Source organism: Pyrgilauda ruficollis, unplaced genomic scaffold, assembly GCF_017590135.1.
Source record: "Pyrgilauda ruficollis isolate IOZ18807 unplaced genomic scaffold, ASM1759013v1 scaffold9, whole genome shotgun sequence".
In the NCBI taxonomy this organism is placed as follows: Eukaryota; Metazoa; Chordata; class Aves; order Passeriformes; family Passeridae; genus Pyrgilauda; species Pyrgilauda ruficollis.
The window spans coordinates 4,363,082-4,385,645 of NW_024531043.1; the positions used below are offsets into that span (position 1 = coordinate 4,363,082).

The window sequence follows — 22,564 nt, forward strand, 5'->3', positions numbered from 1 at the left end:
TTCCAAATGTGGATTCATGGTGGGTGAAAGGCACTGCCAGCCCTCCAAACAGCTCATTCCCAACCCAGCAGAAATGGGATTTTAGAGTTCCCAGCCCAGCCTGGGGGAGCTGCCCACAACCCTCATGCCTCGTTCATCCTCCAGCATCGTTTGTTGCATGCTATTTTTGCCAAAAAATCAACTATTGGAGGAGGGAGACAAAGGAAAGTATTTTCTCACTGAATATCTAAAATACTGTCTTTCTTTCACTTTGATGTTTTTCTACCCACAAAGGCAGTTATCCTTGGAGCTGTCCAAGGGGAAACATCAGGAAACAATGCTGACAGTCATGTTAGGAGGGGGGAAAACACGAAGCAGGGAGCAGGCAAGCTCTGACCTTTTCTCTTGGTGCAGTGGTAGATCTGGCCGTGCTCCTGGGAGATGGGGTAGGGGTTGGCAGGAGGCAGCAGGTCCTGGGAGGTGCTGGACACCCCGTTCTCACACTGGTACTGGGAGCCCAGGTTGGAGGAGGCAGAAAGGACCCTGGTCTCGCCGCTGAAGGGGCTGTGATTCGAGGACACTTTTTGTCTCACTGTGCTCCTGGGAACAACTGGGTACTCTTTACTACAAGCAAAGAAACAGAAGAGAAACAAGTCAGCAAAGCAATCAATTAATAAATAGATCAGAGGATTAATACATGAAGGCAGCACATTAGTGTCATGGAGTTTGTTTTGGCTTTCAGGGAAATGGAGATATCCCTCCCTGGAGGCTGCAGTCCCGTCACACTTTATCCATGCAGAACTCGTTATTCCCTTTCTTTTTAGTCCCCTTAAATTCATGCCTTTTAAACCACCACTATTTTATACCCACACATAAAATATATAAATGCAGTTTCAGCAAAATAAACAAGATTTCTATTTACATATTGTAGCATTTATGGGCTGTATACTGTTTGTAATGTATTTGCAATATGCACACGCATGTAAATAGAAACATAATTTCTGCCAAGCTGACTTGGAAATTAATTAAATATTTAGGTCTACTTTTTTTTCCTTGTAGTAGTTGTCCCCATTCTTTTTGCCTGGAGTGTGTCAGCCTGCTTGTGCTGGATAGGGTATCTCTGCACCACAGACCAAGCTCAGAAAAGAGAAATAAATAAATCACTGAGATTTGATGCACACCAGAGCCTCAGCAGAGGCAGGATGGGAGGGAAAGCCTGGATTGTTCCCTTGCCCCCAGAGCTGGTTTGAAGTCAGGATGCTTCGCCAACACAGGCTGGAAATCCCCTCTCCTCAAAGACCCTACAGTGTTTTTTGCAGATGTTTCTCCAAACACATTGGCAATGTGACAACCCCAAAGGTGATTCCTGCTCTGCAGGGAGCACTGAAGCTGAACAGGGGGTCTCAGACACTTCAGGTAAGGTAAAAGTCTCCTCCTGAACCCAGAGGCTTGCTAAAATGCATAAAGATCAGGTAGTGCAGCTCCCCAAAGTGTCACCAGGCTGAGAGCAGCCACAAAGTGCTGATGCCTACACAAGTTTTCTCCTCTGAGTCTGTAGCCATTGGACCAAGCTGGCTCTGAGGTACCCCCCTCACCTGTCCAAAATCATTGTGCTGGAGCAAGGACAGCTCCTTAAATGCCATCCACTGGCTCACCTGGCTACTTCCATGCAGAGGAAGAGCCCTGAACCTGCAGTGACACCCCTCAGGGAGGATCTATCACTGAAGAATTCAGAACTTATTTACAAAATATAACAATAGCAGTCATATAAACCTACACCAGCAGGGAGCTTTCATCCAAACCACTGCTGAGCTGGCTGCCAGAAACATCAGCAACTGAGCTGGAATGGAAGGGAAATTCACCCAGGAGCTCAAACCCGTAGAAATGTGGCTCTGCTTGGGCCATGAAAGCTTTCCCAAGCCCAGCAACTGGGGGCTTGCCAAGGACAGCCTGCTCCAAAGGTGGGGTTTCATCCCCTGGAAGCAGCATTTGCTCAGAACTAAAATCCAGGCTGTGCATGAGGAACAAAAGAGAGATGGACTGGGAAGAAGATTTATCCCTCGGATATTCAGGGCAGCAGTGGATGCCAGGATATGTGGTGGGACTCAGAGGACCTGCCCTTGGACACCCAGCATTTAATTCCACCAGGAGATTTATCTGGAGGGCAGTTTTGGTGGCTTCTGGGGAAGGTCAAGAACTGTGGCCATCAAACCTCAGGGATGACCCTCAAATCTCTGGGTTCTAAGGGATCTCCCAGCCCTCCCAGGTGATAGTTTTGAGCTGCCTGTTCCACCTTCACCCTGTGATCCTCAATGAAAACTGTACCAACACAACACCCCTAAGCTGCATCCTCACCTTGTTTCCCTTCCAAGGAGTTCATGTGCAAGGAGGTGACTCTCCTCCTTAGCTCTCCTTCCTGAGGAGAGGCTGCATGGATTGGCTGGGTTCATCTCTCTTAGCCCCACACAACCAACATCCAATTCCCAAAAAATGACAGAACTTTGCTTTGTTTCCCAGTGGGAACCTGAGAGCTCCGGTGGAGGGCAAAGAAGGACATCTCATGGCATGAAGCCAGGTCATGTGACACTGAGGAACATCTTTCACTGGTAGATTTGGCCATAGTGGGTAAATCTTGGGTGAAATCCTGGAGGTGTTTTCCAGTCTCAGTGATTCTATGACCCTTTTCAAAGGATGTCTCTTTGGAATGTGATCTCCATGGGGTCCATTTCTGACCATAAATTCCCAGTGGTCCCACAAAGGTCAGGCCCTCGCTATGCCGAGCCCCATAAAAGCACTGGGAGCCATCCCCACCCCAGATACTTCTCACCCTAACCAACACATTCCTCTCTTTCAAGGGAGAGCTGAGAGCAGGAAAAACTGAACAACCTGATTAGGGCTTTTATTTCTTGATGAAAAACTATTTTCCTAGAATCATGAAGGCCAGAAGAGACCTCCAAGGTTCAGTCCAACCTTTGATCAACACACTGTCAACTAAACCAGAGCACTGGGTGCCATGTCCAGTCATTCCCTGGGCACCTCCAGGGATGGAGACTCCACCACCTCCATGGGCAGCCCATTCCAAGGCCTGACCACCCTTCCAGCGAAGGAATTCCTCCTGCTGGCCAAAGGGAAGCTCAGCTCCTTTCAGGCCAAGGAGGAGCTGTTTGTCTGCAACAGCAATACTTCAATCCCAAGTGCCAGAGCACAAGGGTGTTGGGTTCCAGATTCTTTCCAGACTGCATTTCCCAGGGAATAGGGGAATCTCCATGGCCAGAGGAGAGGACTGTGCTACTCTGGGGGATACAGCAGGAGCTGGGAGTCACCCAGGAGAGGGAACTCCCAGCTCCTGCTGGTTGGACACACCAAATTTCCAAACAGCAATTCCCAGGAAGTATCGCAATAACTTCTCTCCAGACTGAAATATTTCCATTTCAGTCAAAACACGTTGGGTGCTATTTTTGCCAAAAAATCAGCTACTGGGGGAGGGAGATGAAGGAAAGTGTTTTCTCACTAAATATCCAAAATATTCTCTTTCTTTCACGTTGATGTTTTTCAATGCACAAAGGCTGTTATCTCTGTAATTCTGCATATTCCTCCTTATAGGAGCTGAGCTGAAATAAATCTCTGGCATCTTCTATAGCAGCAATCATCTCAAAATATTTCTGTTTTTTCCTGAGCCCACTCAACATGTAGAGTGCACAGCTATCATTTTTAAAGACTGAAGGACAAACTGAAATGGATCAAATTCTTTTTTTTTTTCTTAAAGTCACTATTCCCAAAATAGTGGTTGTCATCCTGAGCTATAGTTTAATAGAATGGTTTCTGTCATATCCAGAAATTTTGTTGTCCAAAACAAAATCTGCAGCGAAGTAATAATGGGGGAAAAGAGTGTTAAAGCTTGACTTAAGCAATGTAAGAAATTGTCCACGTAGCAAGGATGAGGTTGTTTATGCTTCTAGGCCAGAACATTAGTTTTACATGGGGTGTTAATGAGCTACTTCCATTTTTGCATTAAAAATTGCAAAACTAAAAGAAATTTTTAAAAAGTTGATTGGGAAAAGAATTTACAAGGAAAAAACCTGTCCATGGTCTATTTAAAGCCTGTTGGAAGCTAATAATGAATATTTAGTTACTGTATTAAAATAGAAGAAGGGGAGAGGGAGGAGCAGCAAAGGTGCTGTGTAATATTTTGATTTTTTTGTTAAAACATGGGAAAAGAAGTCATTGATGAGGTCCAAGACTATTGGTGCTGAAGTCTTAACTCTGTTCTTGCCTCCCATCTGGCCAGAGGTCTCCCAAATCCACAGGGTTGGACAGCAACTCTGCAGAACTTCCCAGTAGCACCCACATTCCTCTTCAAATTCCTCATAGAACTCCCACCCTACAGCTCAGGCCTGACAAGTGAATCCCTCCTGCAATCCCAAATCCCACCTCTGCCGGGTGGAATTAGAAACTCACTCTCATTTTCTCTCATGAAAACTTCCCCTTTCCGTGGCCAAGTGATGCTCTCACCATGACAGACTCAAGAGTTTTTTAAGATCACTTCTGCCACAAACTCACGGCCAGCAAAGAATTCAAAGGAGCAAACTCAAGATGATTTTGCAATCTGAGAACCAGAAACCTTGTTGGCCACTGCAAATTACTAATAAATGGAAAAATTATAAATACAGACCTGCACAGAGCAACATCCAGTTCACTTTCTTGCTTATTACTACACTCTAAGAGCATAAAAGTTTTCCATATATTTTCATGTGCAGACGTGAAGTTTCCTGAGGTACCAGCCAAGGCATAGTAAATGAAGCTGCCAGACAAAAACCTGGTTGGAAACCCCTCCAAAAACCCACAGTTTAGAATTAGGAAGCTCCTGCACTGAAGCATCCAACCCCTACTGGCCCTAAACAAGTTATTTTAGAAGATGTTCCTGATATTTCTGCAACAAAACATTGGATACCTCAAGGCTTTCCAGAGCTGCTGTAGCTCATGGCAACAAGGCTTCAAAAGACTTATTAAATATCAGATCCCAAGGATCTGTGGGAGATCAAGGTGAAGCATGACATGGGAAAGGATTTCCTTTCCATGTTTTTACAGCAGCCTTGGAAATCCCTGAACTGTGTAAATCTTGTTCACAATACCAAATCTTAGCCTAAAACCTGACCCAAGGATGAACACAGGGATTCCTCTCCACTCTTTCCAAATTTCCAGGAGATTTTAACTCCTCCTTGGGCAGTCCCAACAAAAGGACAAATATTTGTCACCCCATCAGTGCTGTCCCCTCTACCCAGCACAGAATCAAACCCCAGTTCCAGATGTGCAAATACAACTCAATGGCTTTGGGGTTTATAGTTCCCAGGCCACCAATTGTTGTCCTTCCTGCTGAGGCTCAAGAGGAGGGAAGAAGTGGAAGTCAGCCATGACAGACACAGCAAAAGGAAAAAAGGGGGAAAAGTGCCTGGAATAAACAGATCATCTCCCAGGGGAAAAAAAAAAAAAAATCAAACCAAACCCAGTTGTCAGTGTGCATTCATTTCAGCTGATTTCCAGCATATTGAAATAAAATTGAACCACTCTCAAGAGGCTGTCTGGAAGTGGATAAACTACAGCAGGAAAGGACGTGGTAGGAGAGGAATTACTGAGGACTTCCTGCAGTCTCAGCCTCTGATTAACCATGACCCCTTTCTGCGTGGGGACTGCAGAGCAGCCCACAGGGAATAACACCTGAGACTGGACGTGCAGCAGCACAAACCAAAATGTCCACTGAGGAACATGGGAGTCTGTTCAGTGCCCCATTCTCCTCCAACACAGCAAACATCCTGACCTTCCTGCCAGGACCTGAGGGGCTCTGAGATCCTTGGGGAATCTCAGGCAGCTGAACAAGGCCAAGTGTTGGTGCCGTGCTGGGGCAGGGACAATCCTGGGATCAGTCCAGGCTGGGGATGAAATGATGGAGCAGCCCTGGGGAGAAGGGATTGGGGGTGCTGGTGGGGGAGAGCTGGATATGCCCCAGCACCCAAAAAACCTCCCAGGTCCTGGGCTGCCTCCCCAGCATCATGGGCAGCAGGGCAAGGGAGGGTTGCTCTGCCCCACCCAGGTGAGACCCCAGCCCTGGACCCAGCACAGGGAGGACCTGGAGCTGCTGGAGCAAATCCAGAGGAAGCACCAGGATGGGCAGAGGGATGGAGCAGCTCTGCTGGGAGGAAAGGCTGGCAGAACTGGGATTGGAATTTGTCTCTGGAAAAGAGAAGGTTCCAGGGTGACTTACAAGAGAGTTGGAGAGAGGCTGTTTACAAGGCCTGAGAGTGACAGGAAAAGGGGAAATGGCTTCACAATGATAGAATAGGTTTAGATGGGATATTTGGGAAAAACCCCACCCCTGTGAGAGTGGGCAGGCCCTGGCACAGGGCCACAGAGGAGCTGTGGCTGCCCCTGGATCCCTGGCAGTGTCCAAGGCCAGGCTGGACAGGGCTTGGAGCCACCTAGGATGTGCAAGGTGTCCCTGGCCATGGCAGGGGGTGGAATGAGATGATCTTTAAGGTCCCTTCAACCCAAACCATTCCATGATGATCCTGTGGTCTGTTAGCAACTCCTCTGAGCAGTGCAGCCCAAAGCCATCACTGCAACCAACCCAAGAACCACCAATGAGAAGAACAAGGTAGAGATCATGAGCTCTCATTAGCAGGCAAATAAAAAGATAAATTTCTCCAGAAAAAGATGTTGGAGTAAGAGAAGCACAAGAGGAGCTGGAGAATGGATGTGGGCCAGAGGCAGCATCTCATCCCTTCGTGCTGGGCTGAGCTTCTGCTGATCAAACCCTGCTGATCAGATCCCCAGAGGAAGGTCAGTGACAGAAACTGCAGCTACCCCGTGCTTCTTGAGTGGCTTTCTCACTTCAAAAAAGCTGTTAATAAGTGAGATCTGCCCAGCTTCCTTTTGGATTGCATCTGAATTCTGTCAAATTCCACAGAACACATTTCAACCAGGACCAGGAATATTTCTTGGGGGATGTGTGCTGGAGGAAAGCATCCCCTCCCCAGCAGATGTCATAATGCCAAATTTCACACTGAAAACATTTCAGACAGAGGGTGACCCCTGGGAGATTTCAGTGACAGAACCTGGGAAATGGGAGTGGATTAAAGATGCAGTGAGAAGACACAAGAAGAACGAGGTGGTTTGCAGCAGAGCAAGACTGATATGCTCGAGTCAGCCTGGTGCCCATCAGCCCAACAGGATGTTGGAATGCCAGGGAACACCAGAGCTCATCCATTTCTTCTGCTGGCACCCCAAAATGCACTGTCATCTCTGTCACGCTGGCTCTGACTCATGGAGCTGATTTTGTGTCCTCGGTGCCTGGCCCTGTTTCTGCTCTCGATGACACATGGGAATCTTTGGAATAACTCCTTTGGAGCCAAGCAGATTGCTGTGGATTAACGCCAAAGGCAGCAAACTGGCTCGTGATCCTTGACAGAGAGAGCACAGTCACAACGTCAGACCACGCTGTCACTCTTCCCTGTCACATGGAGCAATCTGGATTTTTTTGTCACTTTTCAAGGGCTCAGAGTACCCATTGAAGGAGCCAAGAGCCACAATTTCATGGCATCATCATCCCTCTCAAAAGCCTTCCTAACAGAAGCTTCAAGGGCTGAACTGCATTAATTTACAAAATTAATTAAATTACAAAATAACCAGGATCTTCCAGACTACCAGAAGCTCCTCAGCCCCCATAAGAACCAGCACAGACAATGGGAGCTGCAGATGAGCAGCAAGGATTGGTTACAGGGTTGGCCAGAATTGCTCCCTCACAGACCCACACATGGAGTAAAACTCACATCCCTCTATGCATTTTCCTTCCTTTTTAATGTTTTGGGGGGTGGGGTTTCCCTAATCAATAAAATAAAAAACTCAACCTCATGCTCAGAAACTTGAAAACTTTGAAAAACCTCCTCTTCCCAGAGTCCATCCTACCAAAGAGGCTGCTGAAGGCCCCTCTTGTGCTTCAGGAAAGAAAGGCAGTGGGAGGAAAAGGAACATTCACTGCAATTTGGATCTCTGGAGCTCATGGCTCCTCTTTTTCAATGAAATCCTCTGCTGCTGAAAGTCTTCACACCACTCCTGAATGAAGCTCTACCTGGACAGACTTATTAACACCTTTCTGGAAAATAAGAGGAAAAAACCAATATGGGAGGCCCTGGAAAGGAGAAAGCCATGGAGAGGGATGGACTCACAAAGCCATGGTGAATGAATGTCAGGTCAGAAGTTTCTGGTACAAAAGGCTCTGCACTGTTATAAAAATGTGGGGTTTTCCAGCTACTTTTTCATAATGAAGAAATAGCACTAAAAATGCATCCCACCATATTCTCCAAGGGCACAAATGGACATCATTCCCCCAAAACCAGGATAGACTGACTGGTCCATCACTGGGCAACAACGTCATAAACATACGTTTATATATTAAAATATATAACATATAAATTTAATTACATTTTAATATATGTTTATATGCTAAATCTATATAAACCCACAAAAGGCAGGGCATAGTTCTGCAACATTCTCAATGCTGAATGGTTCTTTATCTCATAGACAAACCTATTTTTTATAGCTACAATTTATTTATATACATAACTGATTTTATATATGGTTTTATATATTTTCATATATAATTTTGAATATATTCATATATCTACATAAAAAAGCCACAAAGGTGGGCACATATTTGCAACCTTGAATGGGTCTTTATTTTACTATAATCATCTTATCCTGCCCTCCCTTAAAAAAAATGCCACCTTTGTAAAGGCACACAGCCATTCCTCTGCTAAGTTATTAAAATGAACATCAGAAATTATCCAGTAAAGGCAAGGATTTTAACCCTTCCAGCCCTGCCAGGCCTGAGTGGGTGTATTTATATATTCCAAGTGTTTCTGTTCCCTGGATCATCGACCGCAGCTCCTGCATAAAAATGCCAATCAATTTTTAGCACGGGCTCAGCGTGGCTTGATGCCATGCTCTTCATATGGCATCGAGCCCTTCCTAAGAGTCCTCCCTGTTCCACCTCCTCCCTCCTGCTCCAACACCCCCCCCCCATGAATCCAAACCTTCAAATCTTTCCAGCGACTGCAATGAAAGGGTGGTTTGGCAGCAGAAAAAAATATTGGCTGCGGGGGAGAACACATCATCACTCAAGTTCCAGTAGAGGCTGGGAGACTGGCACGGGGTGGGGGGAGCTATTTCAAGGGGTAGTGCCACCATAAATAAATAAATATTGACAGATCCTGCCAGGATCTGTTGGAAAGGGCAGGCAGGGAACACAGGGCACATTCAGGAGCCCACGGAGATGATTTCGATGGAGCAGATTAAGTGTTGCCTGTACCTTTTTTATACATCTATCTTGGCTTTTCTGGGACTGAGTCTGAACATGTTTGTACACAGGAGGACATTTGCCCAGTTTGGGTGAGTTCCAGGCGTGTTTGCAGGATAGAAGGAATTATTTGGTGCCTGACAGCACAATTTTCCTTTCTATGGAGAGCCACGCTTACATCATCAACTAAAACAACCAGAGTGACCACCTACAGGTGGCTCCTGGGTGGGCAGTGGGAAAACCCCTCCCATCAGAAGGTCCCAAAGCAGGTCCCTCCAGCAGGAGCCAGAGAATAAAGGATCTGAGTGGCTCCTCCCCTCCTGGAAAATGCTCTGTTGAGAATCTCCATCTGTCTTAGTTAGAACCGTGGGTATGGCACCATTCCTGCAAAACATTTGCACCAGGAAGCAGCTTGACACATGGAGAAAGTTCCAAGTGAAGGGAAAAGCACAAAGTTAATTACCAGCAGGGCCTGACATTTAGAAAAGGACATTAAACAGGATTTTCAAACAAGATTTAGGCTTGCTTTTCAGCTTAAGTACTTGCAGCCAAACCCGAGATTTGAAAGGTCTCCTCAGCCACCTGGCCCTGGAGATCCCAACATTTTCTAACCTTTCCTTCTTCAACCTGAAACCACCACACCTCTGCTCCTGCTCTGCACATCCAGAACCGAGCAGGCAAACAATCTCCTCCTGCCAAAGCCCCTCCAAAGCCAGCAACAACAGAGCACAGGACTCTCCACCACCACCTCCAGAGGCAGCTGGAGCAACCTGAAAAACCCCACTCCCAAAACAAGGCTGGGAGCTTTGTCTTTAAAGCACTGGGAGAAAGGAACTCAGGAGCTCATCCACAGTAGCCTGATGGCCAGAGCTTCTCCCAGCTGCTCCAAGTTTTTAGTGGGTCTAAGTCCACGTGCAGCCTCAGAGAGGAGAGTTTAGCACAAAGCTAAAGGCTGCTCTGGATGGGGACGTGTCTGAAAGAAATGCAAAGTCCCTGTGGCCAAGACAGCAGCCCACAAGTGAGGTCCTGCCTCTGCCCCCCAGCAATTAAGGAATTCCCCTGGCAGCAGAGGGTCCAAGATTTTGGCCCCATGTCCTGGGAATACTTCAAGAACCTGATGTAGAACAGCCATGCAGATGCCAAGGCAGGGAGTGGCACCATGTCCTGGCTCAGGCCAGGCTGCGAGGGACGTGCCAAGCAAGGCCCAGGTGGCTCTGGTGAGCCTGGGAGGGTCTCCATGAGGGGGGCACACGTTACCTCTGCATCCTGGACATCCTGTGGAGCTCCATGTCGTCGCTGCCACGGAAGCCTTTGGCAAAGGGGTTGTTCTCAATCTTCAGCTGGGTGATCTGAAAGGGAGGAAACACACCAGGGTCATGGCCAGCCCAAGGCCTGGACAGAGGGGACAGTAGTTAGTAAACCCAAGGCAGGGATGGGAGGGAAAATACAGCTTGCAGGAACTCCAGTCATCCCTCAGCTCAGGCACTGGCCACTCCAGATGGGCCTTTCCCTGGAATCCTCCACAGGAAAAATATCTCCTGTCAACAGCCTCTCGCTTCTCCCAGGCTTGTCCCATAGCTAACATGTGGGACTGCTCACACACATTTTTCTCTGGAGAAAATCTGCTTTCTGAGAGTTCTTACTTTCATTTTGCTGTTGGGAATGAAAGGGCTTCACTGCCCAGAGAACCAGGGATGGATCTGAACAAATCCCAAGTATTTTCTCACCAGTGCACAGGCAAGACCAAAACCTCACCTCTCAGACCCTGCACCCTCTCTCCCAGCCCAGTGAATCTCACCCTTTGGCTGTTTCAGACCAGCTAAATGTGCTCCAGGTGCTCTGCATGTGCCATCCTGCCCCCCAGCTGGCAGCACTGCATGGACTCATTACCTAAATTACTTTGAGGGCAACTTCACCTGTGACCATCAAACCCAAGAGGATTTTTGTCTCCCCATCACTTCCAGTTTGCTCACTGAGTGAGCTACCTTGAGAGTCTAAAGTTTAGCCAGATTAATCCCCTCAGTCTCAACTTTGGTCCTCTTAAATCATCTAAATTTAACATTTAAACCAGCTTCTAGACAGACCATGCCCTTACCCAAAGGGACTGTGCTGCTCCAAGAGGTTCAGTCCCCTCATGCACTACTTTTCCTGAGGGTTTTGGTGAGCAGGGCTTGTCATTTAAGCCAATATTCATTGTGGACCAGCAACACCCTCAGCTGCCCTGTGGATTTTGTAAAAACTCCCTCTGCCGTGCCAAATCTGATGCAAGTGCTTTGGTGCCTTGGCAGAAGAGGACTGAGCCTGGACCAGGTGTGATATTGCTGCAAAGCCCCAACATTTGGGCAGAAGAGGGGAAAGTTCCCTTTTTCCCCCTCTTTTTTCCATCACTGCCTGCTCTCAGCAAGGAATCAGGAGAGGCACTTGCCCAGGAGGGAAGACAACCCCGTGTTTGCCACTGGAGGAGCTTCACTCTCTCACCACGTTTTATGGAAACCCCGTCCTTCCTTCCTACTGAGAGCTGGCCAAGGGGAAGGAAACAGCTCAGGATCAACGGAGGGAGAACAGAGAGAGGTTCATGCTCACCGAGTCAAGCACAAACAACCAGGCCCACCTCCCTGCCAAAATCCAAAGAGGAAACTCTGGCTCACCCAGTGTCAATAGCAAACCTCGCCAGGTGTATGCACAACCAGATTATTTTGCTCTTTTCTTGTCTTTTTTGCATATTTTTTTCCAAGGGCCGCTTGTTTATTTGCCATTTTTGCCTCATTCAGCCCCAAACTTCTCACTGAGCCCCCCACCACACTTACACTTATCTCCACAGGCATTCCCATTAAATCAGGACCATACTTCAGCACATAAACAAGCCCTTGGCACTTCTGGCACTTTTTTTTTTTGTCCCTCATTTCAGATTTCAAAGAGAAGGGTAAACAAACAATCTTTTGGGGTCAATTTGCCAGTTGAGCCATTCTCTAGCAATAAAACAGAGGTGCATTTTGTAATTAAAAGCCCTGAATTATTACACAACCAGCTGTGTATTTTGCAAAGCAACTGCCTATCGGTTTGAAGGTGGTGACTCTTCTAGAATGAATAATAGGCATTATTCAACATTTTGAATGTTCCTGAAGCCCTGTAAATGTAGGAGTTGTCCTCCCTTGCCGACCCCAATGGCAATATTTGCTCACATAAGTGAAGTCCTTCAGTGAGTGAGGATTTACAGGATTGGCACCAGCACACAAAGGCACAAAGGGCCAGATTCATCCCAAGCTGACCGAAGGCATTTTAACCAAGGCGCCTGCACTGGGAGCCTCAGCTCCCTGCTGGAATCAAGGGAGGGACATGGGGACTGCCAGAGGGCTCTGGGGTGGGTGGCAGTGCCTTCACAGGTCCCCAGTGCGCTCTGGTCACTGGAGGAGGAGACAGCAGTGCTCCAGCCCCTTGTTTAAGCCCCTCAGTTGAATGCCCCGTTTGATTCTTCAAGCTTTTAATGACCCACGAAATAGCAGCCAAAATATCAGAAAGGGACCTCAATATTGCAAATCTGGTGATTTAGGAGAAGTCCCCTAACCCACACGAGGAACACACTTACAAACGAAGGTGTTGGTGCTGGTGGCCAAAAGCCCCAAGAGAATCACAGCCAACTTCAGCCTCCCTAAAATTAAGGATCTGCTGGATTGAAGGCATCTGATAACCAGGGACTACAGGTTTAGAATTAATTCTCGGACCTTTGGTGTCCTTCAGATGGATTGGAGCTCCCAGAACAAAGTTTCCCCAGGTGACACCTCATGGCATCAGCCACCACAAAGCCAGGAGAGCCCAAGCCAGATTTAACAAAGCTGTACACAACAAACTAGAAAACAGAGAAAATGTTGGTGAATCCCTGCTTTAACAAACAACCTGTGGAAGATATTTCATTTGGCCACTTTTTTTGCCTGACTTCCAAACGATTCTAGAGGTGGAAAAGCAAACGCAGGGGTGGAAATAACCTTCTTCTGGATCAGCTTTGCCACAGCAAAACTGAGTTTAATTGACTGTAACTCACGGGGGGCAGGGGGAAAGAAAAGCTGTCAGAAAGTCAAATGACAATTACCTCATGAAAAATAAAACAGAATACAACGTCCTGCGAGGTCATTAAGACAGAGTGCCCAGGGCTGAATTGTACAGCACAGGTTCAATAAAACTGAAGGGCTTTGTTTGTGTGTTTGTTACTGACGGCAAAGCTTCACTGGTTCTGAAGCTGCCACAGACCCTTGGAGAGCAGAGCTCTGCAGGGTGAAGCCTCCCAGGTTTCCACTTTTCAGGGCTTGTCTGACCTATGGGTTCATCTTCACTTTAATGGGAAGTGACAGTTCCCAATGGAATTGGGAATCCCAAAGGAATCCCTGGGCTGCTCCCCTGCACTCCTTTCTCTGGGCTAATTGGCCACAAAGCTCTTCTGCTGAGACCTTCCCAACAGCAGCCTTAGCTCCAGCATGACAAAATTTAGCTTTGCATTGAGTTGGGTTGAGGAAAGATGCTTTGCTTCTTTTTCCTTTTCCACAGACATGTGGGATTTGTGCCTAAGGGCTCACGAATATCATTATGGCCAAAATCAAAACTACCATTTTGTATTAATCTTTATCAATAACTTAATCAAAACTCAATTGTTTCTCACTTTAGAAGCTGTAACAAAGTTTAAACTTTGTTAGAGGGGATGTGCTCCACACCAGGTGCTGCAGGCTCTATTTTATTTACAAATTTTGCTATCAACTTCTTTTTTTTAAGCACTTAAGCTAAGGGAAAACCATACATCCTGATCTTTGTGGGCTCCTCTGAAACTAAGAAGGGTTGGGCATTCTGGAAAAGGAATGTTCTGCAAGGAATGTGAATTCTTAATTTCTGAATTCTCACTCAGGTCTACTTGGAGAACTTAAAACTGATTGGTGGTGGGGGGGGGAGCAGGAGGAGGAAATCACCATTTAGTGATGAAGAGGTGCAGGTGATCACCCTTGAGAGTGCAGACCACTCATGGTCCTCCCCTCTCCATGAGGATCCATTTCTCCCTGGCCTGCAGGTGCCTGTGGTCCTGCTCAGGGTGACAGAGAGGGACCTGGAGCAGCTGTGCCACCGCTGGAGCTGGCAGTGCTGGGAGCCACGGGAGGCTCCCGTGGGGTGGGGAGCACAGAGACTTCTTCTGCCTGGCTCTCACATAGCCCAGATGGGAACCAAGGCAGGATGGAGGAGGAAGCCAGACCAGACAAGGGGGAGGAGAGAAACAGATGCAGACAAGGTGGCTGCTGAGCCCAGGGAGATGTGGGCCAAGCAGAGGGGCTGGATGGGGAGCTGGAACTCAGAGCCCAGGGTAAAGGCCAGGAGAAGGATGGGGGGAGTTGCTGGCAGAGGGGAGAAGATGCTGAACCCAAAGGCAGTGAAGGAAATGGGAGGGACTGGGAGGCTGGTTGGAGGTACTGGGGTGAGACAGAGGGGCTCAGTGAGGAGGCTGCTGCCTGAACCGGGGCACAAGGACCAAGGATGGAAAGAGAGACCTGGCACGGAGTTTTGGGGGAAGGAGATGAGGCTGCAGGCAGGATGGATGCCAGATCCAGAGGGGCTCTTGGCCAAGCTTGAGGAGAGGGGCTGCTTTGGGGACCAAAAGGGTCCAGGGGCTCAGGGCTGGCTGAGCACCCCATCCCAGGGCTGGCAGGGAGCAGGGACAAGACTGGGGACAGAAGAGGCTGGTTCAGCCAGAGTTGTGAAGGGCATGAGACCCCTGGAAGGAAGCACTGTCCCACCAAGGCCTGGAACAGCAGTAAGGATCATGAGGAGCCCCAGAGAGGGTCAGGGAGAGAGCAGGTGCCCCAGGTGCTGCAGGTACCCTCAGGTGCCCCAGGGCTGCACAGAAGCCACCAGGTCTGGTGATGAAGAGGAGCTACTTGTCTCACCTTGCTTAGCCCCAGGGAGCTCTGCCTCTCCCAGCACTTGGGGGACCCCTCTTTGGAGAAGAGTCTGCCCTGGGCAAGGAGAGGGGCTGTCCCCTCTTGCCAGCCAGATGGAGAAAGAAAGGGACAATGACCCCAGGCAGGGCAGGGTGGCCTCTGCTGAAGTGGTGGACGTGGCCACCTGCAACCTAAGACAGGGAAAATGGAGCTCTCAGGAGAAAACACCCCACCCCAAGGACCTGCCCACCTCCAGCCCTCAAAGACAGAGACAAGAAGCCACGTGCTCAGAGGGGACAGGCAGCTCTCCAGAACTCCCAGAATGGAGCACCAGCTGACTCACCAGCATGATTTTAGCACTGGGTCTTTTTAGGGGAAGGATGAACCTCTCTATTCAGAAATCCCAACAGATATCTGGCAGTGAATCCAGTCTTTGGCCATGTCCTGCCCTGCTCCTCCCTGGTGCACACAGCATTTCTGGGTGTGTGTAACATCCCAGCTGGGGCTAATGTTTCCTTAAAAGAACTTTGGCTACCAAGAATGTTAAATAACTTAGGGTGGGGGGAAAAAAATCAGCATAAAACCGGATATCCTGAGGAGGGGGAACCAATATAAAGTCCAAGTCCAGCTAAGGGGGGAAAAGTAGGTTGTAAAAATTAATGAGAATAATTGTTGTGAATTCTTGCTTTTGAAAGAACCCTCATGAGGGCAGAACCTTAATTATTTCTGTCTATTAGGTTCATTTCCTGGTCCTAAGCAGAGAGCTCATACCTAATAAATACAAGCCAGTAACACAATGATTTAAGCTACAGCAAAATGGTGCTTAACTGCAGGGAAAGTTAATATTTGGGAATCAACCTGATTGCAAGCACCCATTGTGTAAATGGCAAGGAAATGAAATGTGCATGTGACCTTTTTTAACACCTCGATATTTCTGGGGTGTTTTTCAGGGTAGCAGAGAGGGGGGAGGTGACCAATGGAGCTGCTGACAACCGCCCTGAAAATTTCACCAAAACTCTCTTCATAGCTTAAGCCTCTTTTTGGGGAGTAGGGCTGAGGAGAGGGAGATCCCAGGGTGCTTAAATATCTTTTCAGGCTGTCTAAAATATCAGGGGAAATAAGCACAAGCCCTACATTGGGATTGCAGCTGTGCTCTTGAAATAAATTGACCTATCTGGAAGCAGGCAGGTATTTCTATAAGCTGTGGAAGCATGGACTCAAATGCATTTTGGGGTGGGTCACACAATTCATTCTGTAAGAGAATTCAGCTCGAACAGAGCTCTTGAAACCTAAACCCCATGCAGGGATGAATTTTTGTGTGTGTGTAAAATACACACACATTTACAACTCTGTGTAAAGTATGTCAGAGGCTGGGTGGGGTGGATGGGAAAGACTGCATGAGGGATGAGCTACAGGTGAGGGGTGAAGGTGAGAGAGAAAAAGGGGAAAGAAATTAGCAGTGCGCTGACAGCAAGAACTGGGGGTGCCCCACATGTGGGGGGCTGCCATCCTTTATGGCTGGGGGAAATGCAGCCTGTGCTACAAGAGGAAAATCTGGTTTTCCAAGCAACCTCTCAGCTGTGAAAGCTGAGCTCGGGTTTCAGCTGGTGGAAAAGACCCCAACTCAGTTTCAGCCACCTCAGCTGGAGGATGTTTCTCCCTGGCATTTGCATCAACCCCAATATCATTCCCTGTCTGCACTGGGGTGAGCTGCAGCTTTTATTCCCTTCCCTGCAGGGAGATGCCATTCAGAGAAGATCATCCCCTGGTTTCTTTTTATGGCTCAATCTTTTCCAATTGGGATTTTATCTTGGGGCTACAGCCACTCTTCCCCTGTTCCCCCCCTGACTGCAAGCAGCACGGGGAGGAATGTGTGTGTCAGGGGGCAGAGGGATGTCAGAGCCTGTAAAATGTGTCAGGGGTGTGTAAAATGTGTCCTGGTGTGTCTGTGGGGATTCCTGCCTGTGTCAGATACACAGATGTCATTTCTTATCACACAGATGTTGCTGATTTACAATCAAATATTCCTGCTCCTCCTAGCATGGCAGTTTTCCCAAACTACTGTACTTACATGTTCCTGCTTTGCTTTCGTTTTATTTGCATGATCATTTCTTTTCCTATAAACCAGCCCCGTTTTTCTTCAAAGGAGAGCAGTTCCATTCACGTCTGTTTTCTGCTCGGGAAATGCCTTTAAAGCAGGCAGTGTGTCCTGTTTTATTAACTCCCACTTCTATTAATATTATATTCTTTCTGCAAATCCATCAAGCAGAAGTTAAACTTGATTTTATAGCATCCACAGTGGAGTTATAATTTAAGGCATAATTTGGCAAGGACTCAATTTGGATTCTGTTTGCTTGTCCCAGCCGTGCCAGCAGCTCCTATTTTAAAGGGCAGGGAAGTATTTTCCTTTCTCCCTAGTTATGGTGGAACACTCTTTCTTCTCCAGCCCAGCTCTGCTCTCTGCATCTTGCTGGTCAGCTGCTGGATGGAGGAAATGCAATAATTTCACACAGGTTTAGGAACCTGCATTTCCAGGAAAGCATCCAGGATTTTTTGGGTGCTAAAAGACTTTTCTCTGTTTGAGAAATTGGGTACAAAGGAGCCATCCTACCTGCCTGTAAGCACAGGTTTATAGTGAGTGCTTTTTATGTGATTAGGAGAGGAATTTGCTTTTTTGCTGAAAGAAATTGAGTTTTCATGGGGCTGTGGCAAGGGACAGTTGGTGAAAGACATCCCTGTGGAAAACCACCCTGCCTTCAACACTCAGCCTTCCTCCTCCTCCCCTGCTGGGTGGGGAAGCCCAGCCCCAAGCAGGGAAGGAGCGGGAGCAGCGGGCTCCTCACAGAAGGGCAACGACAGCACCAAGAAAACCCTTATTCCGCCCAACCCTTTTCTAATCCAGCAGAAGACAAACCCATCCCGTTATTTTCGTGGTTTGTTTGCCTGATCTCGGGAGCTGAGCCTCCCTTTCCTGGCCGGGCCTCCCGGCTGCCAAGCCTGCAGCCCCCCGTGGGCAGCCGGGTTATCAGCGCCCGGCCGCGGAGGGGAGAGCCCGGCTCCCTCCTCCAGATTAGGAGCCTTTGACCCATGGGGAGGGGGGAAGATAAAGCAAACTTCCTCGGTTGGTCGTCTCCATGTGAGCAAAGCATCCTGGTGAGCTCATTCCCCCTCCCCGGCTCGCCCCGAGCCCGGCTTTGGATGCTTTGTGTGGCCAGGAATAACAGAAGGGATGGGATGGGGATGGGAGAGAGGAAAGGGGAAGGGAGAGGAGGGAGAAGGGAGGAGGAAAATGGGCAAGGGAAAGGAAAGGACAAGAAGAAAGGACAAGGAGAGGAAAAAGAAGAGGACAAGGAGAGGAAGAAAAGGGGAAGAGAAAGAAGGAAGGAAAGGAAAAGTACAGGGAGGGGAGAGGAGAAGAAAGGCTAAGGGGAAGAGCAGAAGAAAAGGAAGGAGACAAAGAGAAGGAAAAGAAGGGGGAAAGGAAGTGGAGAAGGGGAAGGCAGAGGAAAAAGGAGGGGGAAAGGAGAGAGTAGGAAAGGAAAAGTACAAGGAGGGGAGAGGAGAAGAAGAAAGGACAAGGGGGAAAGGAGAAGATAAGGAAGGAGGAAAAGAGAAGAAAAAGAAGAGGGAAAGGAAATAGAGAAGGGGAAAGGAGAGGGAAGGAAAGAAAAAGGAGAAGGAAAGAAGGAGTGGAAAGAAAAAGAAGGGCTGAAAGAAGAAGCAGGGAGGGAAGAGGGGCTGAGTCTCTCAGGAAGAGCAGCGGGAAGAGGCGAGGAGCGGGATGCGGTTTGCGGGGCGGGGGCCGGCCCTGCCCCTCACCTTGTGGTTTTGGTAGGAGGTGACGGCGATGAAGGCGGTCTCCGGGAAGACGTGGGTGCAGAAGGCGGTGTTCTTGGAGCCGAAACCGTTGTTCTCGTCCGCTTTCACGATGTGGAGCCGGGGCTGGTATTTGTGCATGGAGTTCAGGATGATCTGGGCAGAGGAGAAGGAGACAACATCCCGTGGGAATGGAGGGGGCACAGCACGGCGCATCCCCCCCTTCCCACGGGAGAAGGACACACACCAGCAGGAACCCGCAGCCCCTTCCCCAAAATGTTTGCCCTTTTCAGGAGCCCATTGGAGGGGCAGATGGAGGTGCTGGGGTAGGGGCACGGATCTCTGCACAAACTCGCCCGGGAGCCCAGCAGGGCCGGGTGCTGTCAAAGGCGCTCCCTCACCTGCTCCCCCCTCCCCAGCCCTGCTCCGTCCACACAAACCCCTGGGGGGACCAGAGCTGCTCCCCCAACACGTGATGGGGGCAAATGGGGGCATCTCAACACGCCCATCCCATCGCAGGGGGGTAAAGAGTGAAGAAAGGGCGAGGGAAGAGATCTGGAGGGATTCGGGGCTTTAGGGACATCCCTCCCGCCAGCCACCCGCAGAGGACGGTGGCGGAGCCGGGAGGGGCTGTCGCGGTGCTCCAGATAAAAAGCGGGCCCTGCTCGGTACCGGGTTAATCCCGGGGGAGATGGGGGGCGGCGGCGGCGGCGGGGGGCCGCTCGGGCCCGATAATGACTGCCGGACCCTGGCGACAGCGAGACGCAGCGCGTCCCGCCGCCGCCTCCCCCGTCCCGGGGGTTTAAGCAAATTGCTTTGACATCCAGGAAAGTCGTAGACATCAACGGTGAACGATCTAATGGTTTTTAATTTCATTACAGCGACTCTAATTGAGAGGCTCCTGGCGCAGCTCCTCCTCTGAAGTCCCTTATTGTCCCCTCAGCGTCTTGGGTTTGTTTGGAGGGACTTTTTCCCCAGAGCCGCCTGTTCCCAGCAGGGATGCCTGGCCCCTTTCCCCCGGGCCGGATCCCCCCCTTCTCCCCAAAAGCACCCCGGGGGTGGGATGGGTTCCCCCGGCTGCGCTGCTCCCCTCCCTCTTCCCGCAGGAAAGGTCCTGATCCCTGGGAAGCAGCCCTTGCAAACCCCTTCTGCACCAGCTCAATTAGAATTAAAATAAAATTCGAATTATAAAAAGAAAAAGGAAATCAACCGCCGCAAATGGAGGTGCAAAGGAGAGCTTGTAAATGATGCTCAGCATTGGGGTGGGCTGGGGACTCTGCTGCCTCCTCTCCCCTAAAGCCTTCTCACTTCTTGGCTACCACGTGGGCGAGGATTTAATAGCAAAAAATTTATCATTAAAAAGCAAAGAAGAAGGAAAAAAAAAAACAGCTTGGAAAAAATGAAACTGAAGTGTTGAAACGAGACTGGAGAAAAATCCACTCTTGGAAAGGGCTGGCGGGATCTGGAGTCACATATTCGTTCAATTATATATTATATATATATATATGTACATATATATATATTTTATTCTTACATGCATATATATATTTGCTCAGAGGAACTCGCATCTTTGGAGACCTTCGAAGGAGGGCTGTTCCTGGCTGCAGAATTCACACAAATTTTCACGGCCCCACGAGTCTCGCAAAAACTTTTTTAATGCCCTAGAAGTTCTAGCGGGACTTCAAGTTCTCTAATTGTCTTTAATTATTGTTACTTTTCCTTTTTTTTTTTTTAATTTTTTTTTTTTTTTTTTTTTTTTTTTTTTTTTTTTTTTTTTTTTTTTTTTTCCTTCTTCTGATCGAGGGATCCACATCGTTTTAGGTCCTATTTCCTCCGCTAATTATGCCTGATTGATTTTACCTGTTAGGCAAATTCCCGGAGGCAGCGGGCGGATTTTAACGACTGGGGACTCGCCATGCGATTAAAATCAGGGTGACCAAATACTCAGTCAAGCCAGGAGAGTTTCACCCATTCGCCGACTCCAGGTCCCGGGGGTCTGTCATCAGTTCCCACGAAACAACCCGGTTTTAAGGTTTATGCTTCTATTTTTTTGGGGGTTCATCCCGCTCTCTCAGGGGTGAAACAACACCCCAGCAGCCCTGGATTTGAGGGTGGGTGACACTGGCACGCTCTCGGTGGCAGGGGACACACCCCGTGGGTGCTGGACAGCACGATGCCCTTGTCCCAGCCCCGGTACTTACATGTCCGAAGGGATCCAGGTGGTTGTTGGTGAGTTTGAGCTTCTGGAAGGAAACCAGCTGCCTCATCCAGTGCGCTCCGGTAGCGGGGGAATCGGGGTGCACGTACAGCCTGCCGGGCATGGCCGGCTCTGCCTTGCCTGTCACCGACCTGCGTGGGACACGGGGCTGAGCTGCGGCCGCCTGGGGACGGCCCGTGGGCTCCTGCTGCCGGCCATCCCCTCCCGTGGGCTCCTGCTCCCGTCCATCCCCTCCCGTGGGCTCCTGTTCCCGTCCATCCCCTTCCGTGGGCTCCTGCTCCCGTCCATCCCCTTCCATGGGCTCCTGCTCCCCAGCCGTAGCCCCCCATGGGTTCCTGCTCCCCGGCCATCCCCTCTTGGGGTTCCTGCTCCCTTTCTGGGGCTCCTCCTGTGGGTTCTAGCTGCCCCTCCGTCCCCTCCCAGCCAGGTACCCCGTGCCGGGGAGAAAAGGCATTTCCAGCACGGCTGGCTCGGGGAATTACTGAGCTCTTTGGCACCTTTCCCGTCGGAGATGGCTCTCGCCGCTCGCCCGTTTAACCCCATCTTTCCCCTTTCCCTAATTAACGGCCCGGAGCAACGAATCAATCCTTAAAGATTTTCCTGCCCGGCGATATTTCCTTCCTTAATATAATTAAACCATCAGCTCCACAATAGCAAATAATCTCATTGTCAAACAGGATTCGTTAATTGCGACAAAATTCCTGCGGTTTTTCCCCTTTTTTTGGATGCATTTCTCTCCCAGGGGCTGTGGGAACACCCCACTACTCCCAGGTGAGCCTCCTGCAGCCCAGCATTTTGCACGGAAAAAGAAGGACGAGCCGCTGATTGAAGGATTTCTCCCCCCCGGGCAGCCCTGAGGTCTCGTCCCTCTCCCCCACGCGTGCCTACCATTTATTATCCGCGAATTTGTATCTGTGGTCATCCGCCGGTACAATATCCATCAACAGGATGTACTTCGTCTTTGGATTGAGTCCAGTGACCTTCACTTTGTAACTGGGGAACATTCGCCTGTTGAATAAATAAATAAATAATTAAATAAAAACAAAGTTTGCCAAGGTGGTTTCGTGTGCGTGTGCGAGGAGGAGACATTGGGGAGAACATTTAACAAAAGGGTTAAACCACGTTCCCAGGTGGATCTTCCCCGGCATGTGGGACAAATTTGGGTGGTGCTGGGTCCCATCCGAGGCGAACCGGGTGATTTATCAAAGCAAAATCGGAATTTCGAGGCTGGCGGGTTTGTTTATTCACCTCCTCGTGTGTCTGCTAGTCTATTTGTATTTATACTAATTA

At 49.1% G+C, this 22,564-nt stretch overlaps 1 protein-coding gene across 3 annotated transcripts in view; it reads right to left on the reverse strand.

Annotated features, from left to right (window-relative positions):
• The window catches only part of TBX5 (T-box transcription factor 5), a 46,712-nt gene that overhangs the window by 9,163 nt on the left and 14,985 nt on the right, over window positions 1-22,564 (reverse strand). For all 3 annotated transcript variants that reach the window (XM_041488811.1, XM_041488809.1, XM_041488810.1), the window contains exons 4-8: window positions 22,163-22,282; window positions 21,258-21,405; window positions 19,060-19,212; window positions 10,586-10,677; window positions 377-603 (exon numbers count right to left, since the gene is read on the reverse strand). In XM_041488811.1, the coding sequence (XP_041344745.1) occupies window positions 377-603; window positions 10,586-10,677; window positions 19,060-19,212; window positions 21,258-21,405; window positions 22,163-22,282 (740 nt within the window). The remainder of the gene's footprint in view (window positions 1-376; window positions 604-10,585; window positions 10,678-19,059; window positions 19,213-21,257; window positions 21,406-22,162; window positions 22,283-22,564) is intronic.